This window comes from Notamacropus eugenii, chromosome 6 (assembly GCF_028372415.1).
Source record: "Notamacropus eugenii isolate mMacEug1 chromosome 6, mMacEug1.pri_v2, whole genome shotgun sequence".
NCBI lineage: Eukaryota > Metazoa > Chordata > Mammalia > Diprotodontia > Macropodidae > Notamacropus > Notamacropus eugenii.
Window position 1 is genome coordinate 107,906,588 of NC_092877.1, and position 23,414 is coordinate 107,930,001.

At 37.7% G+C, this 23,414-nt stretch overlaps 1 protein-coding gene across 9 annotated transcripts; it reads left to right on the forward strand.

The window, feature by feature from the left end:
• Nucleotides 1-243: 243 nt before the first annotated feature.
• Nucleotides 244-23,414, forward strand: ARL9 (ARF like GTPase 9). Of its 9 annotated transcripts, none has more exons than XR_011969612.1 (6): nucleotides 1,477-1,684; nucleotides 10,293-10,461; nucleotides 10,811-10,847; nucleotides 14,518-14,693; nucleotides 20,249-20,966; nucleotides 21,535-23,414. XR_011969612.1 is itself a non-coding variant. In XM_072620837.1 (4 exons), the coding sequence occupies exons 1-4, from the start codon at nucleotides 811-813 to the stop codon at nucleotides 20,426-20,428; spliced, it is 786 nt and encodes a 261-aa protein (XP_072476938.1). In that variant the 5' UTR covers nucleotides 626-810; the 3' UTR covers nucleotides 20,429-21,630. The 9 variants fall into 9 exon arrangements, 1 of the variants encoding a protein (XP_072476938.1); XR_011969613.1 differs by lacking the exon at nucleotides 1,477-1,684 and adding an exon at nucleotides 11,269-11,359 and having other exon boundaries at nucleotides 10,430-10,461; nucleotides 20,249-20,497; XR_011969609.1 differs by lacking the exons at nucleotides 1,477-1,684; nucleotides 10,811-10,847 and adding an exon at nucleotides 244-463 and having other exon boundaries at nucleotides 20,249-20,497.

The window sequence follows — 23,414 nt, forward strand, 5'->3', positions numbered from 1 at the left end:
TTATTAGCATTCTGTAAATTGGTGATTTTTATAAACTGATATGTAGCACATTTAGAAGGCCTATGTCTGTTAGCCATACGGACGGGTCTTGCCCGAGTTTAAACTTGTAAATATAAGTAAGGGATGAGAATTCTGGGTAGCCAAAGGATAAAGCTCGAATGTGATCACGGAAGGGCTAATGTGCTTTACAGTTAAGCCATTAGGTAGGATTAGAGATCGATTATTCACTGATCTAGCTTAGAAGTGCACAGGAAGGGTTTGGTTGTTTTCTTAGTAATACAATCTGTCTGCTGGGCACTGGTTTATGCAGCGTGCTGGGGGATACAAAGGCAAAAATGAAGTGCCGGGGATTGGACGCTGGTTTCTCCCATTTTGGGTTAAATTGCCCCGGGCACCAGTCATAGGCCGTGTGGCTAAAGCTAGCAAGCTTCTTAACTTGCTAAGTAGGGGACATGACTTCACGGTAGGTGGCTTAAGCCAGATGAACGAGCCCACTTGTCCTCCAAGCTGGCAGACTGGGGGAGCCCGTGCGCGGGGCTGACAAGTTTCATTGGTTGCCTTCGGGTTTGGGGCTTTGGTTTTGTTTTCTGCCCCTGGGCAGGAGGTGGGCAGACAGCTGGGGAGGGCAGAGGGCGGGACTGCCGGAGCCCCGGGCCTCCACCTCCCGCGGAGGCTCCGTGGGATCCTGTTCGCCCTTGGGCTTTCTTGGCAGCTGGCGCTCGTGGCCCGAAGGCCCGGCCCAGGCAGCCCGGCCCGTGCAGCCCCCGCGGCAGGGCCGGAGCCCGGCTAGGGGCATAGACGGTGGGCACCATGGCCAGCCGCAGCGTGAAGGTGGCGGGGCTGGCGGCCGCGGCGGCCGCGATGACAGCGGGGGTGGTCTATGCCGTGTGGAGCTACGTGTCCTCCCCGCGCCCCGCGCCCCGGTCAGAGTGGCCCCGACCACATCTGGGGGAGCCTCGAGCTGCTTCTCCTCCGCCAATGGGGAGGAAAGAGAAGAAAGGAACACTTGCGGTGGGGGGGGAAGAGGCGGAGAGCAGCACCTCGGCTGTGCCATCCCAGAAGCAGCTACAGGTGAGGGCGAGCTGGGCCGAGCCGGGCTCTGCCCGGTGGGAAGTGGGAGGTAGGACCAGGGCCAGCGAAGGGATGCCCGGAGCTTGGCAAGGCGTGCTCCGCGCCAGCCCGGGCTCCCTGGAGAGCCCATCCAGACCTTGGCACCTGCTGGCCGGCGTGCACTCCGACTCAGGGTCACCCCCGCCGCGGCTCACTGATCGCGGGTGACTGTCCAGAGGGTCAGTACTGATTGGATCGGAACTGGTTTCACCCTTGGATCTCTGAGGTGGTGGGGAACTTGGCCCCCGGAGCCGTTATCTATTTAAAAAGCAATTAAGGCTCAGCTCTGTTAGGTGCCTACCCATCTGTCCACTTACGTGGAAAATAATCTTGTTTTCCTAGCGTGGCAGCGTACGTAACGGGGCGGATGGGTGGTTCACTGGGTAGAGTGCCGGTGCGGGCCGAAGGACTCATCTGCCTGGATTCAAATCCGATCCCAGACTCTTGGCTGGCCGTGTAACTCCGGGCAAGTCACTTAATCCGATCTGCCTGTTTTCCTCTTCGGTAGAATGAGCAGGAGAAGAAAATGGCAAACCAACCACTCCAGTATCTTTGCCAAGAAGACTGGATTCCCGTAAGAGTCGGATATGACTGAATAACGATGCGTATAATACTTTGTGAGATTTGGGCATAGCATGGGAAAGCCAATTTCCGTTATTTTAAGTATTTAGTAAATTATTATCAAGAAGAAAGTATTTACATATTTTCAGAAATACTGTTCAAGGGACATATTCTTTTTCACGTCCTGGGAATATACAGGGTGTCCCAAAGGTCTTGGTGCTTTTAAGCTGTAGACCTTTGGGAAACCCTGTGTTATCTGTGTACAAGTAGGTGTATAAACAAAAAATCTCAGTTTAACCATCTCTTAAACATGTGGCACTAGGAGGTAGAGGACTTAAATGAGGATTAATTAAATAAAATCCAAAAAGTAGTTTATAATATGTCATCTGTAAGACACATGTGGTAAGGTGTTCATTTGACAAAGTTAACTTGGAGACGTGAGAGCTGGGAGAAATAGGAATGACTTCCCTGCTGTGTACAAGGGAACATCTGTCATCCCATGGAGTGTTGAATAAATACAACTTGACCATGTGGTCTGACCCCACAAAAAGCTCCAGGAGACTGTGTTCTTGTTGGTAGTGGGGAAAGAGGGCAAAATTAAAGCAGACGATCAGCAAGGCACCAGTTTTAGCTGTTTCTTCTTTCCCTCTTCATCCACCCTACTTTGCCAGGTAATTGAAAGATCTGTGATTTACAGTAAAGGGTTTTTAAAGCAGGGGGTCTTAACCGGATGTCTCTAAACTTTTAAAAAGTACTTTAATAACTGTATTCTAATATAATACATAATAACGTAGTATTTCTAGGTATTTTTTAAAACTTATTTTAAAACATTATCTGAAAAAGGGTTTGAAGATTCTAGGGAATTGTCAAAGGGGTCCATGACTTAAAAAAAAAAAAAAAGTTGAAAATCTGCTTTAAAGGGAGAAAGTCCAGAATGGAGCAGAACAAACTAGAGAGAGTTTGGACAATGTATTCAATTGGAATAAGTGAAAAGTGAGAAATTCTGGAGTACCCTGGTGGCAAAAATAAACAAGCAAATAAAGAAATAGTAGGCTTCATTATTGCTGAGTCCTAAATATGTTTTTTTCTATACCTTGTTTCTTATATCATCACAATTGCCCCAAGTATCCTTCCCCTGTCCTATATCCTTTTTTTTAAAAAAATTAATTAATTTGTTTTCTGTTTTCTACATTCCCTTCCATATATCAGATTTTTCCCTCTCCCTCTCTCTCCTTCCCTCCCCCCTCCCTGAGACAGCACGCAATCTTATGTACATTATATATGATGTCTTATATTATGTACATTCTTATCCTTTTTTTAAAGGGAAAAAAATATCCGCACAATTGATTGATACATTTAAATAATCTGAACCCATGTACAAATTGTAACACTTGTGATCCTCCCACCTCCACAAATAAGTGGATTGGGGCTATCTTTTCCTATCCATTCAAATCTTACTTGATCTTTATAATTTTGTTATACAGTTTTTATTTATTTTGTCGTGTAGTTATTCTTTCCATTTAAATTGTTGAAGTTACTGTATATATTGTTTTCTGACTCTGCTTATTTCATTCTCCATCAGTTCATGTTGACCTTTCCATGCTTTTCTGTATTCATCACATATGTATCATTTATTATAGCACAGTAATATTTCATTACATTCATGTACCACAATTTGTTAAGCCATCCTTCAGTTGTTGGGCATCTACGCTGTAGTTATTAACTATCACCAAAATGCTACTATAAATATTTTAATATATGAGACTTTCCTTCTTATCAATGGCTTCTTTGTGGGATAAGCTCAGTAATGGAGTCTATGAATCAAAGAGTATGGGCATTTTTATTATTTTATTTACATAATTCCAAATTGCTTTCCAAAATGGTTGTAGTATTTTACAGCTCCACCAACAGTGTATTAGTGTGCCTATCTTTCTACAACTCCTCTAACATTAACTATTGCCATTTTGGGGTCATTTTTGCTAATTTGCAAAATATGAGGTAAAGCCTCAGGGTTGTTTTGATTTGCTTTTTAAAAATTATTATTATTCTCTTATTATTAGTGATTTGTAGTATTCTTTCATGTGATTGTGAATACCTTTACAATTTTTCATTTGAGAAATCTGTGTTCATATCCTATGACTATTAGTCTCATTTATTCATTCATTTGTTGTTTCTAAATCTTGGATACCAAACCTTTTTCAGAAAACTTCGATATAAAGATTATTTTTTCCCATTCAGCCACTTCCCTTCTTATCCTAGGTGCTTTCATTTTTTTCTCTGCAGAAGCTTTTTCAGTTTCAGGTGATCAGTTATCTGTTTTATCTTTTGTAATTGCCTCTCTCTTCTGTGGTTAAGAATATATCTCTTCCTCATGGCTAGGAGATGTATATGATCTGCTTCTCTTTTGATTTTTTTTTAAGTATGATTTTTAATATTAAGGTCGCATGTCCGTTTAGAATGTATTGTGGAGTATAAGATGTTGACATAAGCCAAATTTCTGCCAGACTTCTTTCTAGTTTTCCCATCAGTTTTTATCAAATAAGGAGGTTTTTTCCCCATAAGTAATTTTATGTTTTCCCCTTTACCAAACATTGGATTATTGAATGCCATTGTTTCTGATTCTACCTTATCTGTTCTGTTCCATTGATCTATTTTATTTATTTATTTTTACAAATATCAGACAGTTCTGATGACTATTGATTTATAATTTAGTTTGAGAACTGGAAGAGTTATTCTCCTTTCATCTCTACTTTTTTCCATCATTTTCCTTGATATTCTAGATCTTTTTTAAAATGATTTTTTTTATTATTTTGTCAATTTCTATAAAAATATTCCCTTGATAATTTGATTGATGATAAATTAATTTTGGAATCATTATAACTTTTATTATATTGGCATAGCCTAGGTATCACTGAATATTTCTCTGCATTTTATAACTGGGTCAATTCACGTCTCTTTTATGTTTTGGAAGGTCAATTCCCAGATATTTTATGTATTTTATAGTTGTTTGGAAAGGGATTTCCCTATTATTGCCTGTTAGCTTTTATTCTTCTGTAGAAATGGCACTGATTTTTGAGGGTTTATTTTGTAGTCAGCAACTTTGTTAAGGCTATTGTCTAATGAGTATTTTGCCAACTCTCTAGAATTTTTCAAGGATACCATCATGCAATGAGCAGAGTGATAGTTTTATGTACTCTTTGCCTATCTTTATGCTTTTAATTTTTCTTTCTTGTCTTGTTGTTGCTTGCATTTTCAGAACTATATCAAATAATAATGGGGAGAATGGGCATCCTTGTTTTATTCCCGTATTTATTAGAAAAGTTTCTCATGTATCCCAATTGCATATGATGTTTGCTTTTGGTTTTAGATAGTTGCTTTTTAAAGGATTTTTCTATGCCTATACTTCATAAGGGTTTTTAGCATAAAAGTGTTCTGTACTTGTCAAAAGTTTTTCTACATTTATTGAGATGATCATGTGGTTTTGAATGTTTAGGTTTCTAATATGATTATGGTGACTGTTTTCCTAATGTTGAACCATCATGGCATTCCTGGTATAAATCCAACTTGGTCACAATGAGTTGCTTTCTTGCACAAATTGTTATAGTCTGTTTAATGGAATTAAAAAAAAAAAACAGTTTGGGTTACTATTCATCAATGATAATGGCCTATACTTTTCTTTTTATATTTTATCTTTCTCTGGTTTAGATATCGAGACTATGTTTGTCTCAAGAGGATTCTGATAGGATGTTTTCTTTTTCAGTTTTTGAGAATAATTTGTGAAATATGGGTACTAATTGTTCTTTAAAAGTTTGATATAATTCTCCTATGAATCTGTCAGGATTAGGAGCTTTATTTTTTGGTAGTTCCTTTAAATTAGATCTATTTCCTTTTCTTGAGATTGAGTTACTTAAGGTATCAATCTTCTTTACTGAGAGTTTGAATATTTTAGTTTTTGAAGGTTTTTAAAATTTCTTTTGTTTTGTAACAGTTTTGTTAGCATATAAATGCATAATATGTTCAGATTATTCTTTTTATTCTGATTTTGTAGTGATTTCACTTTGCTCATTTGCTATTTTGATTTGATTTTCTGCCTTCTTTTTAATCAGATTAGCTGTTTGTCAATTTTCATTAGTCTTTTCAAAGAACCAGCTGTTAGTTTTATTCATTATTTCAATTAGTTTATTTTTGGTTTCCGGTTTATCTTTTTTCCTCTAATTATTAATATCTTCATTTTTGGGGTTACTTTATATCTTGTTGACTTTCTAATTCTTTAAAGTGCATATGAAGTTCATTAACCCACTTTTTAAAATTTTCCTAATATATGTTTATAGAGATATGACTTTTCCCTTGAGGGAAATTTGGATGCATCCCAGAAATTTTGGTTTGTTGTTTCATGAATATCATTTTCTTTTACATAATTGCTAATTATTTCTCTAATTTGTTCTTTGACCCACACATTATTTAAGATTGCATTATTAATTCTCCATTTGGGCTTTATCTTTGTTTGGGTTCCCTGCAACAATAACTGTTTCCATTGCATTATAGTCTACAAAGGAGGCGTGAATTATTTGTTTACATTTGTCTGCAGTATCTCTGCTCCCTAGTACAATGGTCAATTTTTGTAAAATTTCTGTGTGGTAGTGAGTATACTTTGGGCAGTGCTATGTAGAAAATGTCATAAATTTTAAAACTCTAGTTTTGTTAGCAACTTGCATTTTTCTTTTTTGTTTACTTTTCTGATAGTGTTATCCAGAACTGAGAGGAATGTGGATGTTCCCTTTTACTATTGTGTTACTGTCTATGTCTTCTTGTAGCTCATATATTTCCTTTATGAATTTAGTTACTAAGACATTTTTAGTGTATAAATGATATTGGTTTGTTGTTTATGCTTCCTTTCAGCCTAATGTAGTTTCCTTGTTTATCCCTTTTTACTATTTGGATGTTTGTTTTTGCTTCATCAGATAGCATAAAGGCAACTCCTGCTTTTTAAGATTCATGTGATGCATAAAAATTTCTTTTTACCTTCCATCAGTTTTATTTTATGTTATAGTTTTGTTTTTTTAAATGTGTTCCTTGTAAGCAACAGATTGTAGGGTTTTTTTTTCTTATCCAATCTGTCACTTTTTCATTTTATTGGGTTGTTTAATCCATTAACATTTAATGTTATGAGAATTAGGAGTATATTTCCTTTATTTATGTCTAACATTAGTTTTTTTTTACCAGGTTATGATTTTCCCCCTCTTTTGCTGTGAAGATAGTACTATGTTCCTTTAATTACTTTAGCTTAAACTTTTTTCAGTGGCCCTATTCCCCACTGACTCTCTTCCCCTTATTTCTCCTCCTTGCCCCCTTTCATTTGTTACCCCTTTCATTTAGAGGTTTTGCTTATTAATTAGAGCCTTACTCCCTATATTATTTTGGTTACATACTTCTTACTTCCTTTTTCCCCTCTCACTTAGTCAAGTAAACTCTTCTCTTTCCCTTCTGCCTACAGGGAGGGGAAAAGACTCCCTTTTTATCCTCCTCATTATTTTTTAAAATTTCATTTTTTTTTTGCACCCATTTTCAGAGAGAATTTCTCTTCATTATCTATGCTTTCTATCTACTCTAGACCCTCATTCTCTGGTTCATGACACCTATAATTATCAAGTCCCTATTCTTTATATTACTCATACAATCAAAACTTTCAAGGTATCTATTCTGGGTTCTCCCTCTTGGCAATTTCTGCCACTGCCTTATAGAACTTGCCTTGTGGATTCCCCTTTTCCATTGTGCCTCACTCCCAGGACAATGCCAATTCTTGCAGGTGTGGCAGAGAACACTGCCCAATTGTAAGTCTTTTCTCATTCTTACCTCCATGTCCCGATTATGCTGCCCACCACTGTACAACCTTTCCCTTGTTATCTTTTTTTCCCTATTTGCTTCAAGATCTACTCTCTATGTTGATGCCCCCCTACCCTCGCTTTCTCCTCAGGTGTCAATCATCCCCAGGAGTTCCAACCCTTCCCAAGTCAGGACAAGTAGTCTTTTCAACTCCTAAGTTGCCCAGATCACATCCAGCCCAAAGTTTTCATCTCCCTTCACTAAACATCTCCCTTCAACCATAAAGCCCATCAGTGGAACCCTACCCCCTCCCAAAACAAGGCCTCTTTCCTTTCCTCCCTCTACTTTTCAATCTTTTTTCTTTCCTCCTCACTCACTCTCCTGTATGATCTTCTCTCCCTGAGACCACAGACATCACCTTCCCCTCACTGGTAGCCCTCAGTTTGACCCAGGTACCACACACATTCCTTTCTCCCTCCTCCTCTTCCCTTTCCTGTACCCTAACATTTTGTAATGTAGTCCTACAAAAGTCACTGATTCACCTGTAGATAGCAGAGTCTGCAGGTTCTGTCCATAATACCCTAGGCCCACCCCTGCACTGCATATCTCCACCAGACTTGGCCTTCAGTCCTGTCTCCTTGTGCACATTGAAAAAGAAGTCTCTTGCTCATCTCTGCTCTCATCCCGTTGCTGTTACAATTCTTGGCTCCTGCATTTATTCATGCTTCCTGCATTCCTCTTGTCTGCTCACTTTCTGAATGACTCCCTCCTCCCCATTGGTGGTTGATTGGAGACTGGACCTCAAAGCCTTAGCCTCCTCATAAACTTGGTAATCTCTTGTTCAACAATCTACGGCTGACTTGTGGGTGGGCAGAGCTATTCCATGTGGATTCTGAGCTCTTTCACTTCAGGTTAGTGGAGTGCCATACATCCACCTACATGGTGTCGTGGGTCCTTGTCCTGTCTTCTTCTCTCTGTTCCTCGGTTCTCTGGCTTGCCAAAAGCGGTCCAGACCGATTTCTATAGTCTGGGTCTCCAAGGTTCTGGGAGAAGGGATGTGTGGTGTTGAACTCTTATTTCAAGCCCACATATATATGTCTTACTCCTTTCCCTCTTCTGTTCTGTTCTCCTTCAGAATTTTTTGTGGCCGAGACAGTGTCTGTCAAGGACCTGACTGGCTATTGTAGCCCCAGCCAGCCTCTGCCCCTAGACCAGTGCCAGAGCCCAGTCACTGCCCCAGCCAACTTCCACCAAAGAGGGTGTAGGGCTGGGTTTTGATGCACTCCAGTGCGTTAGGTCTTTGGATTGATTAGTTCGGCCTCCCTGCCAGTAGCATGGGAGCTGGGGGAATAGTCTTAAGCTCAGGGCACATGTTAATTCTTGAGTTGTTTTTTTTAACTTCCTTTTGGATTCTGAGTGTCTTAGACTATAGAGACAGCTGAAGTTGCTTTATCTTTAGCATATAATTTCTGTTTTAGAAAGGTCTGAGAGGTTATAGGGTACAGGGAAGATATCTAGTGCTCCATCTTGTTGGCCATGTGACCCACAAGTCTCCTCTCTGTATAGTATTAACTTATTTCCAAAGACAGAAGCTCCTTTGTAATTAGGTAGGGCCAAACTAAACATTTGAAAAGTTTCAAAGGAAGAACTTTACTTCTAGACTAAAATGTCAACTGTTCTAAGATCTTTAAAGCCCTTCCCAGTCTGGCTTCAGGCTACCTTTTCAGGCTTATTTGACATCACTTCCCTTCTTGAATTCTACATTGCAGCCCAAATTAGCCAGCTTACTCTTTCACATACACAATATTCCATTTGTATCACAGGTAAGCACACAGGTAACATCTACTATGCCAAGTATAAGACAGATGGAGACACAGGAGACCTTCTAGGAGGTATGTGAGCACAGGTTCACTCTTGATCCAGGCAGACAGGAAGACAGGAATGGAGGGAGTCATAATAAGGGGTTCAGTAACCTTACTTTCTTCTAGTCTAGTCTTCTCATAAGGGGTTGCTGATAATGGGAGCACCAAATCCTATAGCACCCCCTAATAACTCTTTTCAAAGGGGTGGGTGAGAATATAGTATGACCTACCACTCCTATAGGCTCAGTGGTGACTGGTTGAGGCAAACATACACAGACAAATCCCCCCAAGCCTTGATGAGTGCTGATGAAGGCACAGACAATATTGCACCTTATACATTCAGATTCCCCACTCACTGACCAGTGCTCATTTGCTTTATAGAGAAACAGACAAAAGAAGGCCTTTTGTCAACATTAAGCTCACAGGTTAGCTTCAGCAATATCATCATGACTTAGTACAACACAAGTATAGTAAATACTATATATTATGTCATGACTATATCTCACTGTGCAGTCTCAGGAAGAATTGTTTACAACCAGGATCTGGGGAAATTATATCTAAGATCCTTGAAACTATAATCTAAAAACAATAGCAAAATCCTTGTTTACATTATTTCCAGTCTCCATGCTTTTGTGTTGACTTTTGCTTGTTCCTGGAAGCACTTCTTCTTTACCTCCGCTTTAGAATTCCTGGCTTTCTTCAGAGCTTAGCTCTTGTACCACCTCTTACATGAGGGCCTCCCAGAAATTACCTTCTATCTACTATATACATGCTTTGTGTTTATATATATGTGTGTACATTATTCTCCCATTTAGAAGGTAAGCTGCTTTAAGGCAGGGATTTTTGAGTGTAGACTCAGACTTGTTGATTAAAAGCAGGTTGCTTGCTTCCTAAATGAACATGGATGTGGCTTAAGATTCGTTTTCTGTTTCACAGGACAAAGCACAAAATAAGCAAGTTCTAGTGCTGGGCCTAGATGGAGCAGGAAAGACCAGTGTCCTCCACACATTAGCTACAAATAAAGTCCAGCACAGCATTGCTCCTACTCAGGGCTTCAATGCAGTGTGCATCAACAACGGAGACATGCAGATGGAGTTCCTGGAGAGTAAGTCAGCCTCTTCTATTCCACTTGTGAACAAACAAACACTTTTATCTGTTGATATTGAAGCTGTGTGTTCATGTTGTCGACACTTCTTTAGCATTTTAATAAGTATGCATCTTTGCGATACATGAATGTGGGGGCATTGGGTTCTGATATTTGTATCAGGCTACTTAGTACACAACCACCAAGAAAAAACTAGTATTTGAATATTCCATGGTGTACCCTTGAAGAACATTCTCGAAGTGGCATACAAGCAGACTTGCAAAAGAAAACTTCACCAGTTTACCAATTCAGGCTTCTCTCCATCTCACTCCTGAGTTAATCCTTTGTATCCCTTATTGACATCCCACAGGTTATTATGAACCCCTACAAACAAATACCACTACACTGTGAGTATCATTATGGATTTTGTCCTGAGATATGGCAGGAGATAGTAAGTCAACTTTTACAGCAGTTGATTAGAGATTTTGAGTTGTGATGAGTTGTATGAATTCAAAAGTTATTGTGAAGGGAAAATTCATAGGACTTGGCAATTGATTGGATGGGGAATGAAGGAAAATAAAGAGTTGGGAATGATTCTGAGGCTTCAAATCTGATTGATAGAAAGGATGGAGGTTTGAAAGAACAGTAGATTTAATGATGAAGACAATTAGTTTTACATATGCTGGGTTTGAGATGATTTTAGGAAACTCAAGTGAACATATCTAGCAGAAAGCTGGTGATCAGAAAGATGTATGCTCTTTAAAACACCTCACTCTGCTGGGACTGGAGCTAAGGCACTAGGTGAGGGCTGGATATATACACACACAGATCTATGAGTCATCTACATGGCTGCGATAACTGAACTCATGAGAAAAGAGAAGAGGACCCAGGACAGAGTCTTGAGGAACACCCAGGCAAGGTAAGGGGATAGGCTTTCCACAATGGTTTTCATTTGTAAAAGGGAGATAATAATGCCTATAGGCCATATCTCATGGGATTGTTATTAGGTTCAAATGTAATGATACATATAAACCTTTGTTTTGTAAACCTTAAATGTGTTGTAAATTTCAGCTATATTTATATTTTCACACAGTAGGGGAAGAAAACAAAGATTTATTACGCACCTGTTATGTGCCAGGTGTTATACTAAAGATTTATTATTATTATTATTATATTAAATTATATATTATATTATTATATATTAATGTAATAATATATTATAACATATAATATAATAATTAATAATAATATATTAAATTATATTAAAGATTTATTAAGCACCTATTATGTGCCAGGTGTTATACTAAGGATTTATTATTATTATTATTATTATATTAAATTATATATTATATTATTATATATTAATGTAATAATATATTATAACATATAATATAATAATTAATAATAATATATTATATTATATTAAAGATTTATTAAGCACCTATTATGTGCCAGGTGTTATACTAAGGATTTATTATTATTATTATATTAAATTATATATTATATTATTATATATTAATATAATAATATATAGTATAATATAACATATAATATAATAATTAATAATAATATATTATATTAATATATTATATTATATTAAAGATTTATTAAGCACCTGTTATGTGCCAGGTGTTATACTAAATGTTTACAAATACCGTCTCATTTGATCCTCATAGCAGCCCTGTGTGATAGGTGCTATTATTACCTCCATTTTATAGTTGAGGAAACAGAGTCAGACAGTGGTTAAGTGACTTACACAAGTGTCTTAGCCTGGAATCTTAGGTTTTCCTGGCTCCGGGCCCAGCCCTCTATCCTCTGTGCCCCCTAGCTTAACAACACTAAGACCTGACATTTATATAGCATTGTAAAGTTTGTAAAAATGCTTTATATATTATCTCATTTGAGTCACACAAAACCCTATGAAGGATTATAACATTAGTATCCTCATTTTATGGATGTGAAACTTAGGCTCTAAAAGGTTGTCAATGGTTTGACCAGGACTTGCCTAAGGTCAAACAGCTACTAAGTATCCAAGGCAGAATTTGAACCCAGAACTTTTTGGCTCTACGTCCAGCAAGCTATCCACCTTACTATATGCTGCCTCCTTAGCGTTTATTTTTACTAGCAAATTTTTAAATAATTTTTAAACCTTTAGCATCCAAAATTCTCAACTCAGCAGAGAAAGGCAAAAGTATGAGATGGGGACATTAAAAGGAAAAAGAACAAAACTGGAATCAGACTTGGCAAATGAAATGTTTTGCCTCAGGATATGCAGCGTCTTTATCAATTAATCCTTTGATGGACCAAAAAAAAATGAACTAGAATGAGGAAGGGTGGTGGTAGTAGGAAGGCTGCCAGATCTTTCCTTGGAGGGGAGATGGCTTTTTCTGGGGCTGCTTAGAATCAAATATAAACTAGGATAAAATAACAATAACAGCTCACATTTATACGGCCCTTTATGGCTTATAAAGCACTTTCACACTTTATCTCTCGTAAATAATAACGCAGACTTCTCTTGTCCATATCTTGTAAATATGATGCCAAAACAAAGCTTAGCATTAGAGATGGTTCATGCATCAGGTATGGGTTGGACAGTCTGTACCAGTGGCCATCAAAGTGGCTGAAGCAGGCACTCTTGTGTAGTGCTTAGACATTGGTCAAGCATCAAAGGTGCCAAGGTCATTCATTGCATCCTGAGCCATCGCCAGAGAGATGAGGCTAACAACTTCGTGCAGCTCTGCCTCACTTAAATCCAATTTACTTGGAAGTCAAGCTATTGGTCCATGATGTCTTTGGTGTTCTTCAGTGACAATAACAACACACATTATCTTATTTGATCATTTACAACAACTCTTATGCGTAGCTAATAGAAGTCTTTTGCCACCTCTACAAAGAGATCTACCAAAGCTATGTTTTCTGTCCTGAGTTCTCTGTCTCAGACATGCAGATCTACTGCAAACCAGGCATCTCTACCTAGATGTCACATCGACACAGGTCCAAAGACACTTTTTTCCTTCTCTCCCTCCAACCCTGTTCCTACTCTGGATTTCACTATTTCTGTCTGTGACACTAAATCCAGTCTCCTGTGTTGGAAACTTTAATGTTATCCTTGACTCTTCCTTTTCCCTTATTTATGGATGTCAACTAGTATCTCTTCCTTCCTCCTACTGCTTGCCTTGTGCTTCTCTCTCTGTCTCTGTCTTTCTCTGTCTATCTGTCTGTCTCTCACTTTGCCTTTGCTTAATCCCCTTTCCCTAAGCCTAGAATTGTTGCCCTCTTTTTTTCTTCTTTTTGTGTTGAATTCCCACACATCTTTTGAAGTGTAACTGAAATATCACTCTTCCATGAAGCTTCCTTGATCTCCCAGTTGGTAATAACCTTTCTCCTCCAATGTGACAGCATTTGTTTTACATATCTCAAAAGCACTTCTTATATAATATTGTGTATACAGTTTTATATATATATATATACACATATATATATATATCTTATCATTCTCATGCAACCCCATGAAGACAGACCAATCTTTATATCTCTTCTACCACCTAGTACAGTATTCATACATGTTTGTTGAACTAGTGAATTGCATTTTACAACTGAGGAAACTAGGCCTCAGAGAGGTTTGCCCAGGATAACCTTGCTAGAAAGTGACAAAATCAAAATTCCAGCTGGGTCTTCTGTCTCCTAATGCTAGTCACTTTTTCCTCCATGGAGGGTGGACAAACTGTAGCCCAAAGTTCAAATGCTGACTTGTTTCTGTATTACCTTGTGGAGCTAAGGAGGTTTTTTTTTTTTATTTTAAAAATTTTATTGTTTTCAAAAATGGAAAAAAACACTCTTAGCTTGCAGATGTACAAAAACAGATGGCAGACTGGATTTGGCCCATGGGCTATTGTTTGTTGACTTGTGAACTACACCATTGCCTCACACCATTACTAATTTCAATATAGCTCTTCATAAAGTCTATTAGCAGAGGTGGATTAGGATCCCTCTCAGATTGTGATTCTTAAAAAGAACTTTCTGGGACCACGTATTTGTGATTTATTGACTAGACTTTGCTCTGTTGTTTGCTTGCAGTCGGTGGCAGTGAACCTTTCCGTTCTTATTGGAAGATGTATCTGTCCAAGGTATTGGTGTTGATTTTTGTGGTAGACTCGGCCGATCACGGACGATTACCTGATGCCAAAGAACATCTTCATCAATTGATCCAAAAAGATCCGGCCCTTCCTCTAGTTGTTTTTGCAAATAAACAGGTAAAAACCTCACATGAATACCACCTACTAGATAGTGTGTGTGTTTAACATAGAAAAAAGTTTATTTTTTCTCATTTTTAAAATAGCTAACTTTAAGCTCTACATTCCGAACTAGAAATGGAAGATAAATTAGGCTTTTTTCTACTTGGGCCCAGTGGACAGAACTAGGTTCAGTGGTAGAAGTTAAAAGGAGGCAGATTTAGGCTTTATGTAAGAAAAAATTTCTTCATAACTCAATCTGAAAGTAGACCTAGAGGCCTCAGCGAGGAGGCAGTGAGCTCCTTCTCACCAGAGGTCTTCAGGCAAAAGCATAGTGCTTTTCACACAGTAAGCGTTTAATGAATATTGTATTCCTTCATTTATTTGTTCATTTTTAGGCATGTTCTGGAAGCAATTCTTATTTAGATATGTTTCGAATGAGTTGGCCTGTGAGGTCCCTTCTAACCCTGATATTTTATGAATTAGTCCTGACTCAGTTTTGTTTCTTTCTTGTGCACAGAATGTGTGGTTTTTGTCGTTGCTGCACATTTAGTATTAAGTCTTGGACTGACAGTCAAGAGACACAGGTTAGGATAGTGACTGTGGCTTCCTAGTGGGATGAACTTGCTAGAAATTTTCATGCAAAGGCTAGAAGTTTGTTGGGATGCTGCCGAGAGGGGATTCCTATTCAGGTGACCTGCAAGGTTCGTTCCAAGTTGGAGGCCCTGGGATTCTGTAATTATGGGTAATTTATATCTCTGAACCTCAGTTTCCTCAGCTGTAAAGTAGAGATCTGAACCTTCTCACTGACTATTCCACAAAGCTGTTGGGAGAAAAGCACTCTGGAAGCCTTTAAAAGCACTTGAAAAATGTGAGTTAATAATAGTAGTTTCTATTATTATCTAGAACAGCACTCACATATTTGAAACCTACAGTCCTTTTCTTAAATGGCAAAAGAGTTTCCTGTTGGGTTTGTCTACAATAGGAGAGCCCACTTCCTACCTCCTTGGTCCTATTTCTACCAAAGTAATCAAAATAGACAAGAGCAGAGCCTAGGTTAAAGCACACATAGAACATAGAACAGTGAACTTTGAAATACTGGTAGCATTTTTAAAGGGAATCCTATATACAGAGAAAGTGGTGCTTCTCTTTAACCAGAGTGATTCAGGGAGTAAGAGTGAATGTGTTACTTTCCCCCAAAACCTTTTTTTTGTATTTTATTCTAGGTGAAGACATTGAAAAAAGCCTCTTCTGTTTTTACATATAATTGGAAAAAATAAAATATATTTCCACTAAAAAAAAAGAAAGGAAGGAAAAGGCTTCTTCAGTGAAGAAAAAAAAAGTATTCTATCAGTTTGAATAGACAGTTTCCTCTAAGATATGCTGCAGATGAAAATCTGATTGCAGGACCCAAAATTGAATTGAATTCCAGCTTCTCTCCTTAGTACCTCTTTAACCTTAGGCATCCTGCATCTTCTCCAGGGGTTTCTAGTTTTCCTCTGTACAAGCATTACGTTGGACTAGAATTCAGGGGTGGGAAACCTGCAGCCTCCAGGCCACATGTGGCCTTCTAAGTCTAAGTCCACCCTTGGACTAGATAGTCTCTAAAATTCTGTAATAATGATGGAATGATGTCCATTTACTTTGTTCCTTCTGTTGGAGGTAGACTGTACCTATCAATTTCTATAAAGGAAGGAAATGGAAGAGATAAAGGATGAAGAGAGCAGGTATAGAGAGGGGAAAGAAGGCAGCGAGATGAGGGGAGGGCAGATCCTTCTGGGATTCAGGCATTTATAGCTTTGACCTGGACCACTTAAAAAAAAGAAAGAAAGAAAATACTTGGCAAAGTTCGTTGGAAAGTATTTGATTTACTCTGACTCTCTGGTCTGACCTTTTGTGCTTTTAGCCATGGTTCTGCCCATCTCTCAAAAGAACAAGCTGGTACATACAATGTGTTAATACAGCAGAAACCCACAATGTTTGCTGTATACAGAGCAGCCTTGGAAAAAAAGGAACTATAGGAGCTAAGAAGGAATGAGTAGGGAAATCCACCCTACCAGGGAGAAAAAAAAACTCCTCCATAGGATGAGCCCTTTCTTCATGGAAAGTAACCAAATAATCCCATTGATTCCAACCATTGAGAAAAAAGGGGGGGGCTGGATTTTCCACTGACGAACATGTTGTTATAAAGAACTTAGTTCTTTAGAGTTTAAAAGCACTTTATATATTTCATCTCCTTTGATGCTTTCAACAACTCTGCAGTGTAGATAATGCTGAGTAACACAGTAGTACTGTTCTTTCTTCACAAAAGAGGAAATTTTGATCCAGAAAAGGCAAGAATATTTTCTCAAAGTCAAGTAGCTACTAAGTTCCAGACCTGGAACTTCCAGCCAAGGTCTTCCTTCTAAATTCCGCCACTCCACGACTGCCTTATAACTCTCTATGTTCTTCATAGCACTTTCCCGACCCTTGATGATCTTAATACTAGACAGAGATGTATCCAGCACTTAATAAAGACAAAGATTTGCAAAAATCTGCTGGGTACTTTTTACTGTATACTATATGTGGTTGTGAACACTTATTTTTAAGATTCATTAAGTTCAAATTTGCCATCTGAAGTGTATCCTTTACCTTGAATGTTTGGTTAATATCCAGTACTGATGAATTAATATCCAATACTGGTGAATATCCAATATTAGCTTTAAATTTAAGGTCTATCTAATGTTCACTGTAAACTGAGACAAGAGGAAACATTCTTTTGATATGGGAACCTACATTTGAATTAACAATTGTACCATTCATGTTGAATTAAGAAATCAAACTGGTTTACACCAAATATTGCCCAATGTATCAGGTTAATGCTATATATTATTTGCTGACCATGAGCCTCCCTCCCCACTTTTTTTATCTCATAACAAATCTAGATAAGGAATATTGTCCAGGAAGTTATACATTTTTAACTTGATTACTGACTTCCAATCATGAATGACTGGGAAATTCCAATTTGATATCCTTGGTTTTTTTTGAAGCAGCTAATTGATGTATCTTTTATCAAGATAGAGCCCTTATCTTGGATCAGAAAGACTTCAGTTCATATGTGACCTCAGATACTAGCTTATGATCCTCAGAAAGTCAGTTAACTCCTATCTGCCTCAGTTTCCTCAACTGTAAAATGGGGATAATAATAGCACCTATATTCCAGGGTTGTTGTGAGGATCAAATGAGATAATATTCATAATAGACAGCACAGTGCTTGGCACAGGAAAGAATAAATGTTTGTTTCTTTCCTTCCTTCCTTCGGATGTGATGGGGGCATACATGCACACACACATGTGCACACACATGCACACACACATATACATGCCCACATACACACATGCACATGCATACACACATACACACACAACACTTGAGAAATTCCTAGGTCTATAGAGGTAGATCTGGGAGACACTTTAGCCATCATTTAGTCCAAACCTCTCCTCATTTATAGAATTTTCTTGGAATTAGAAATAAAAAAAAAACTCTCCTTTTAACTTTCATCATTGCTGTTGGTTATCACATAATGTATCCATTCTGAATGTAAAAAAATACAATATCTCTATTCTCATTTTTAGGCTCTGATTTTTACTCAGGTAAAGTTGTATAACTTTAAAATAATCCAGATTTAAATAAAACTTTTTTTTTTTAATTTCAAAGGTACCTGCTTTCTTTCATTCCTGAATACCATTGAGGACACTTATTTTTTTTTTAAACTATAACCCATATGTTTACTAGTTCTTTTAACCTAGTTTCAGAAATTTACTGGGTTAAAATTATAGGACTAAAATAAATTCAGGTTTTCCTGGCCAGGGATCTTGAAGATACATGTTATATCGCAGATACAAGATATATCTTGACAAGTTCTGCCACCTTTGCCCCATTTTTCTTCTTTTTTGTTTTCCTCCAAAAAAGATCAAAGGGCTGTTACAAAGCTCAAATATCTACTTGACAGGACAGTTAAAGATTAAAAAGCAAAGTGGAACAAAACCCCGGTCAAAAACAGCATAGAAATAGATACAGCAGGCACCTGGGATGTTTAGTTGTTAAACTTGAGCAAAGACTTTGACTTTGTGCCTCCTGATAGCCAAACAAAACAAAAACATTGGATTATATAATTTTCCTGTTTGATGAAATAAAGAAAAGAAGTTCTGTAACAGAAACTTTTTCCTGGCTCTAAATTTTAGGAGGTAATAATTATATGCACTTTTATAGAAAGATGTCCATGGGTAAATCCCCATTGATACTGTCTTCAGCTTCACTTTTTGGAAGGATATATAAGGATATTCCCCTTATTTCTCCTTTCTACAAAAGCTAGAGCTAGATCCTACTGCAGTATAAGCATATCAACAGGAACTAAGATAATATAGTACAGGTACGGAACTTTTTGGAGCTCTAGCAATATTCAGAATTTAGAGAACCTAGATGAATGGGTAGTTAGAACTGTCTCTAGATTTTAGATGTCTCGTGAACTTTTGTCAAGTGCTATTGGTAACTATTGGATCCCAAGAAATTATAATGGTAATTTAATTGGGAATATCTTTCTCCTTCATTAATAGACCCATGTGGCCTGCCTGGGTCACATGGAAGTCTGAGTCATATGGAGCCTGTGGTAGGAGGAATTTGCTTGAATGGGTGGAACAAGAAGGGTGGAACAGGAAGAGGCAGAGGTAGAGCAGAGTTGAGAGCAAATTGGTCAGAGCAGTCAGAAAGAAAAGCAATCAGCTGGCTAGTGTGAGTGAGAGAGAGCTTGTCTCTGATTGTCAGGGCAATGGTTTGTGGGAAGATACTGGCAGGGGGGAAGCTTGGGGGAATGGTGTTAACTTCTGCACTGTTATTGTGTATAGATTTCTTTGTTACTATGATTTGGATTTCTGGTGTTGGGATCTGACTTTCTGGTGTCTGAATAAATGTTTTGGTTTTGTCTTCCATGTGGAGAGTCTGTTGTATTTTGCGAATCAGAATTGTGCCAGCATATTCATGACTGTCATAGATGTGGTGAATGTTGTGTTGGCGCTATAGAAATTCATTAATTTTCTGACAAATGTCTTAAAGACTGACATTGAACTTGTTGATATGCTCTCAATGCCAGTCACTAGAAAGCAGTTGATAAATTGCTATGAAAATTTAAGTGCTTGACTTGTTAATGGACAATTCTGATGTATTCTCTTGATTCCCGCAGTATAGAGTAAAGCCCTACTCCCCAAATAGTAAAATAGCTAATTTACAATTTTAGCTGTTATTTTTTAGCCATAAAAATATTAAAACTTTAAAAGGAGTGACCAAAAAAATAAATAAAAAAGAATAACTGAGTATGTGTGTGTCTATTATGGGTGTGTGTGTGTGGGGGGGGGGTGAGTATGTGTATATACATATAGTTGCAATTTTATATATACTCCATAAAATAATAGAATTTCACAGCTGAAACAAAGGGGACTTAGAGATAATCTAGTACAAAACCCAATCCATGGAAAAATAATCATGCTTACACCACCATGCAAAATAATCAAGTTTTTCTTCCTTTTGCTTTCTGGGCCAAGGATCTTGAAGATGCATATTGTATCACAGATATTCATGAGGCTTTGGGATTATCTGAGATTGGAGATGACAGAAAGTTGTTCCTGTTTGGAACCCACGTAACCAAGAATGGCTCAGACATCCCCTCCAGTATGCAGGATGCACGAGAACTGATCGCCCAGCTGGTTTCAGAAGCTCAGTGACCAGACCCTCCAGTGTCTGTTGGCCCTTATAACCAGAGAATGTTGTGTTGCAAGCTTGAAGTCAAAAAGGTTTTTACTTTTAAACAGAAGACAAACCTTATCCTATTTTCTTCACAGCACATGGAACTTCGATGACTAAGATGTTAATTTATTTAAAGCCTCTATTTTAATTACATACAAACATATTTAATATATACTTATATTTTTGAAGCTATGTTTTTAGAAACTTTGGGTTTTTGTTCAGCAGAATTAAAATGTACATAAAAGATGTATTTTCTGCCCAGTTGGAAAATCCTTCAAGAATCTATAATTTTGTGACTGTGGATTACTCCCTCCGCCAAAACATTTACTGTCTAACTTAGAAGCTTGTATTTAACTGTTGCCATGGCCAAAAAATGTAACACCAACCTGGTGATAAGTTCCTTCTGCATTGGGCTGGGTCACCGAGTTTGTTATTGGACCTAAACTTGAAGCTTTTCCAGCTGGTTAGGATTTGCCTGACTTTGCCCTCTCTTGGCAGAACCTTCAAGAACGCAAGGTAATCTCCATACCATTATTGGGCATCATAATAAGACTTTAATAAAAACCTTAGGAAATACATCATAATTTTGAAAATCAGAATAATTCATCAAGAGGAGACAGAGCCAAGCAAACTGAAATAGAAAAATAAATGGGAATTTTTAAAAAATGTATTTTATTTTTTCAATTAACAAGCGTTTTTATCTTTCTCTATCCCCCTCCCCAATTTAAAAGAAAAAGAAAAACAAAATCCTTGTAACAAATATACATAGTTAAACAAAACGAATTCCCAACTTCTTCATGTCCAAAAATTAAGCATAGAATTCTGGGTTGCAATTTAAAATGTAAAAGAAATATCTTTTAAGATGAAACTGAGCGATAAAAATGATGAAATTTATTTTGGGATTTTTGTTTTCAATTTCTGCATTTTCCCTTTTATATAACATTGGTTTTTAGCTTTGTTTAGAAAACATTGTAAATGATACATATTATAAGAGTGGTCATTGTACTTGCCTAAACAAATAATTGTTTATAATTAAACGTTTAACCAGCTTGTCTGACTACCTTTTTTCCCCTTTGTTTTACAGATTTGAAAATTGGGTTATAAACTCTTAACATGGAGATACTGACAGAATTCTTCCTTCTGTAATTTGAGACCTGCAGTAAAACATGAAACTCAAAGATAATGAAACTAGTTAAATCCTCTCCACTTAAATTATATCCTTCGCCTGCATTCCCTCTTTTGTTTTTATTTCTGATTCAGTATTTTATCGATTCCTTCTGTTGTTTACATGTCATTCCCTATTAGCTACGCCCATTTCCAGTGAGCCTTCTTTTGTAACAAAGAAACAGTTAAGCCAAACCAACCAGCACAGTGATAATGTGTGACAACAGCCTGCATTAGCTTTTTTCATCCTTTGTTTTAGCTTCAAATATTTGTGTGGGGGGAGTTTTTTTCTTTTTCTTTCTTTCATTCTTTTTTTTCCTTAAAGTTTTTGGTAAACTGGGTTTTTGGTTAAGTCCTTCCTTGTATATTTCCATGAGTGGTTTATGGGATGGCTAGGAGAATGTCAAATCACAGGAAGTGGATGCATATTGTGCCTTAAGGCAGTAAACTGTAACATAGATAGACGTTACTTTCTTGGCATGCTCTGTTAACAAATGTAGACAAAAGGACAAAACCAAAAAGTGGGAGGCCTGATTACTGGAAGAATGTTGTTGAAGAGTGTGTGTGTGTGTGTGTGTGTGTGTGTGTGTGTGTGTGTGTGTGTCTGTGTGTGTCTGTGTCTGTGTGTCTGCTCTTGCATGCCTGAAATCTGGACAACCTTTTACCCCTGCACTGTAAGAGGTGGGAGTGGGGGATCCAGTTGACACATCTTTTATACTCAGTGTTCCAAACTGTCAGACAAGACCATAAATTAACTTGTGCTTGCTGTAAAAGCTACCCCTTCTGGGAAACCTTCTGGTACTCTGAGATCTATCCAACCTCACAGCCTCAGACCCTGTCTATTAAAAAAAAATTTATGAATGGAGCTCAGAAGAAGTAAGCAGGATTTTCTTGAAATTGTGGCCACTAAGGTCTCTTGCTTCCTAACAGGAGGCTTTGTTGTAATGTTTTAAGAGTAGATATTTCAGCATGCCTTAGTGAAGCTCTTTCTATTTGGTTTGCTTATATAGACCATTTTACAGGGTGGCTCAGCTTAAAACCACGCTAAGACTTTTGGGCCCTCTTAAAGTCCCTCTCAGAGGGGACCTGTGTCACGGAGGTTAAGTGACTTACCCAAGGTAATAAGTGTCAGAGATGGAATCTGAACCTATCTTTTCTTAACAGAAATTGACTACTTACCCTCTGTCTTTCTTTCTCTTTTCCTCCTTCCTCACTTCTCTTTGCTCCTCTCTGTTTCCTCTTCTCCTCCTCTTTACTTGTCTCCCTCAAGATTTATAATGTATGTATATGTTATATAAAACACACATATATATATATTATGTGTGAACTCATATATACATTTAAAAACTTTTATTTCTATCTGCAAAACTTAAATGTGTTCATAGAATATCCAGTGTTATGTAGAATTCTAAGTTAGAAAACAGATCCTGAATGGGAAAACCCTGGCAAAGCTATGCATTCAAGGTCTTCTTGACCACTCCATTCTTTGAGAGGCAAACATTTCTCAGTTTCTTTCCTCTTTATTTTACTTAACCCCGCTTCTCCCACCCCATAACCCAAACTTTTGTCAAGTCTTTCCTCACCATCACCACCACCACCACCACAATTGTGATGTAATGCACACAGGATGGACTATGCTCGTACATCTCGGTATTTAGCAGAAAACTAGCTGAAATCAGGCACCATTTTGGGAAGACTTGAGCACTTTATTTGGAGTCAAATGTTCTGGATTTGAATCCATAACTTGAATTTACCGATTATCAGTTTCTTCATTGGTTGAATAAAGAGGATTTGCCTAGA

Excerpts from the sequence above, each read along its gene's own strand:
- ARL9 (XM_072620837.1), top strand. The coding sequence starts at position 811 with ATGGCCAGCCGCAGCGTGAAGGTGGCGGGGCTGGCGGCCGCGGCGGCC. Across the intron at positions 10,462-14,517 it reads GCAGATGGAGTTCCTGGAGA|TCGGTGGCAGTGAACCTTTC; the intron begins GTAAGTCAGCCT and ends GTTTGCTTGCAG. Across the intron at positions 14,694-20,248 it reads TTGTTTTTGCAAATAAACAG|GATCTTGAAGATGCATATTG; the intron begins GTAAAAACCTCA and ends TTCTGGGCCAAG.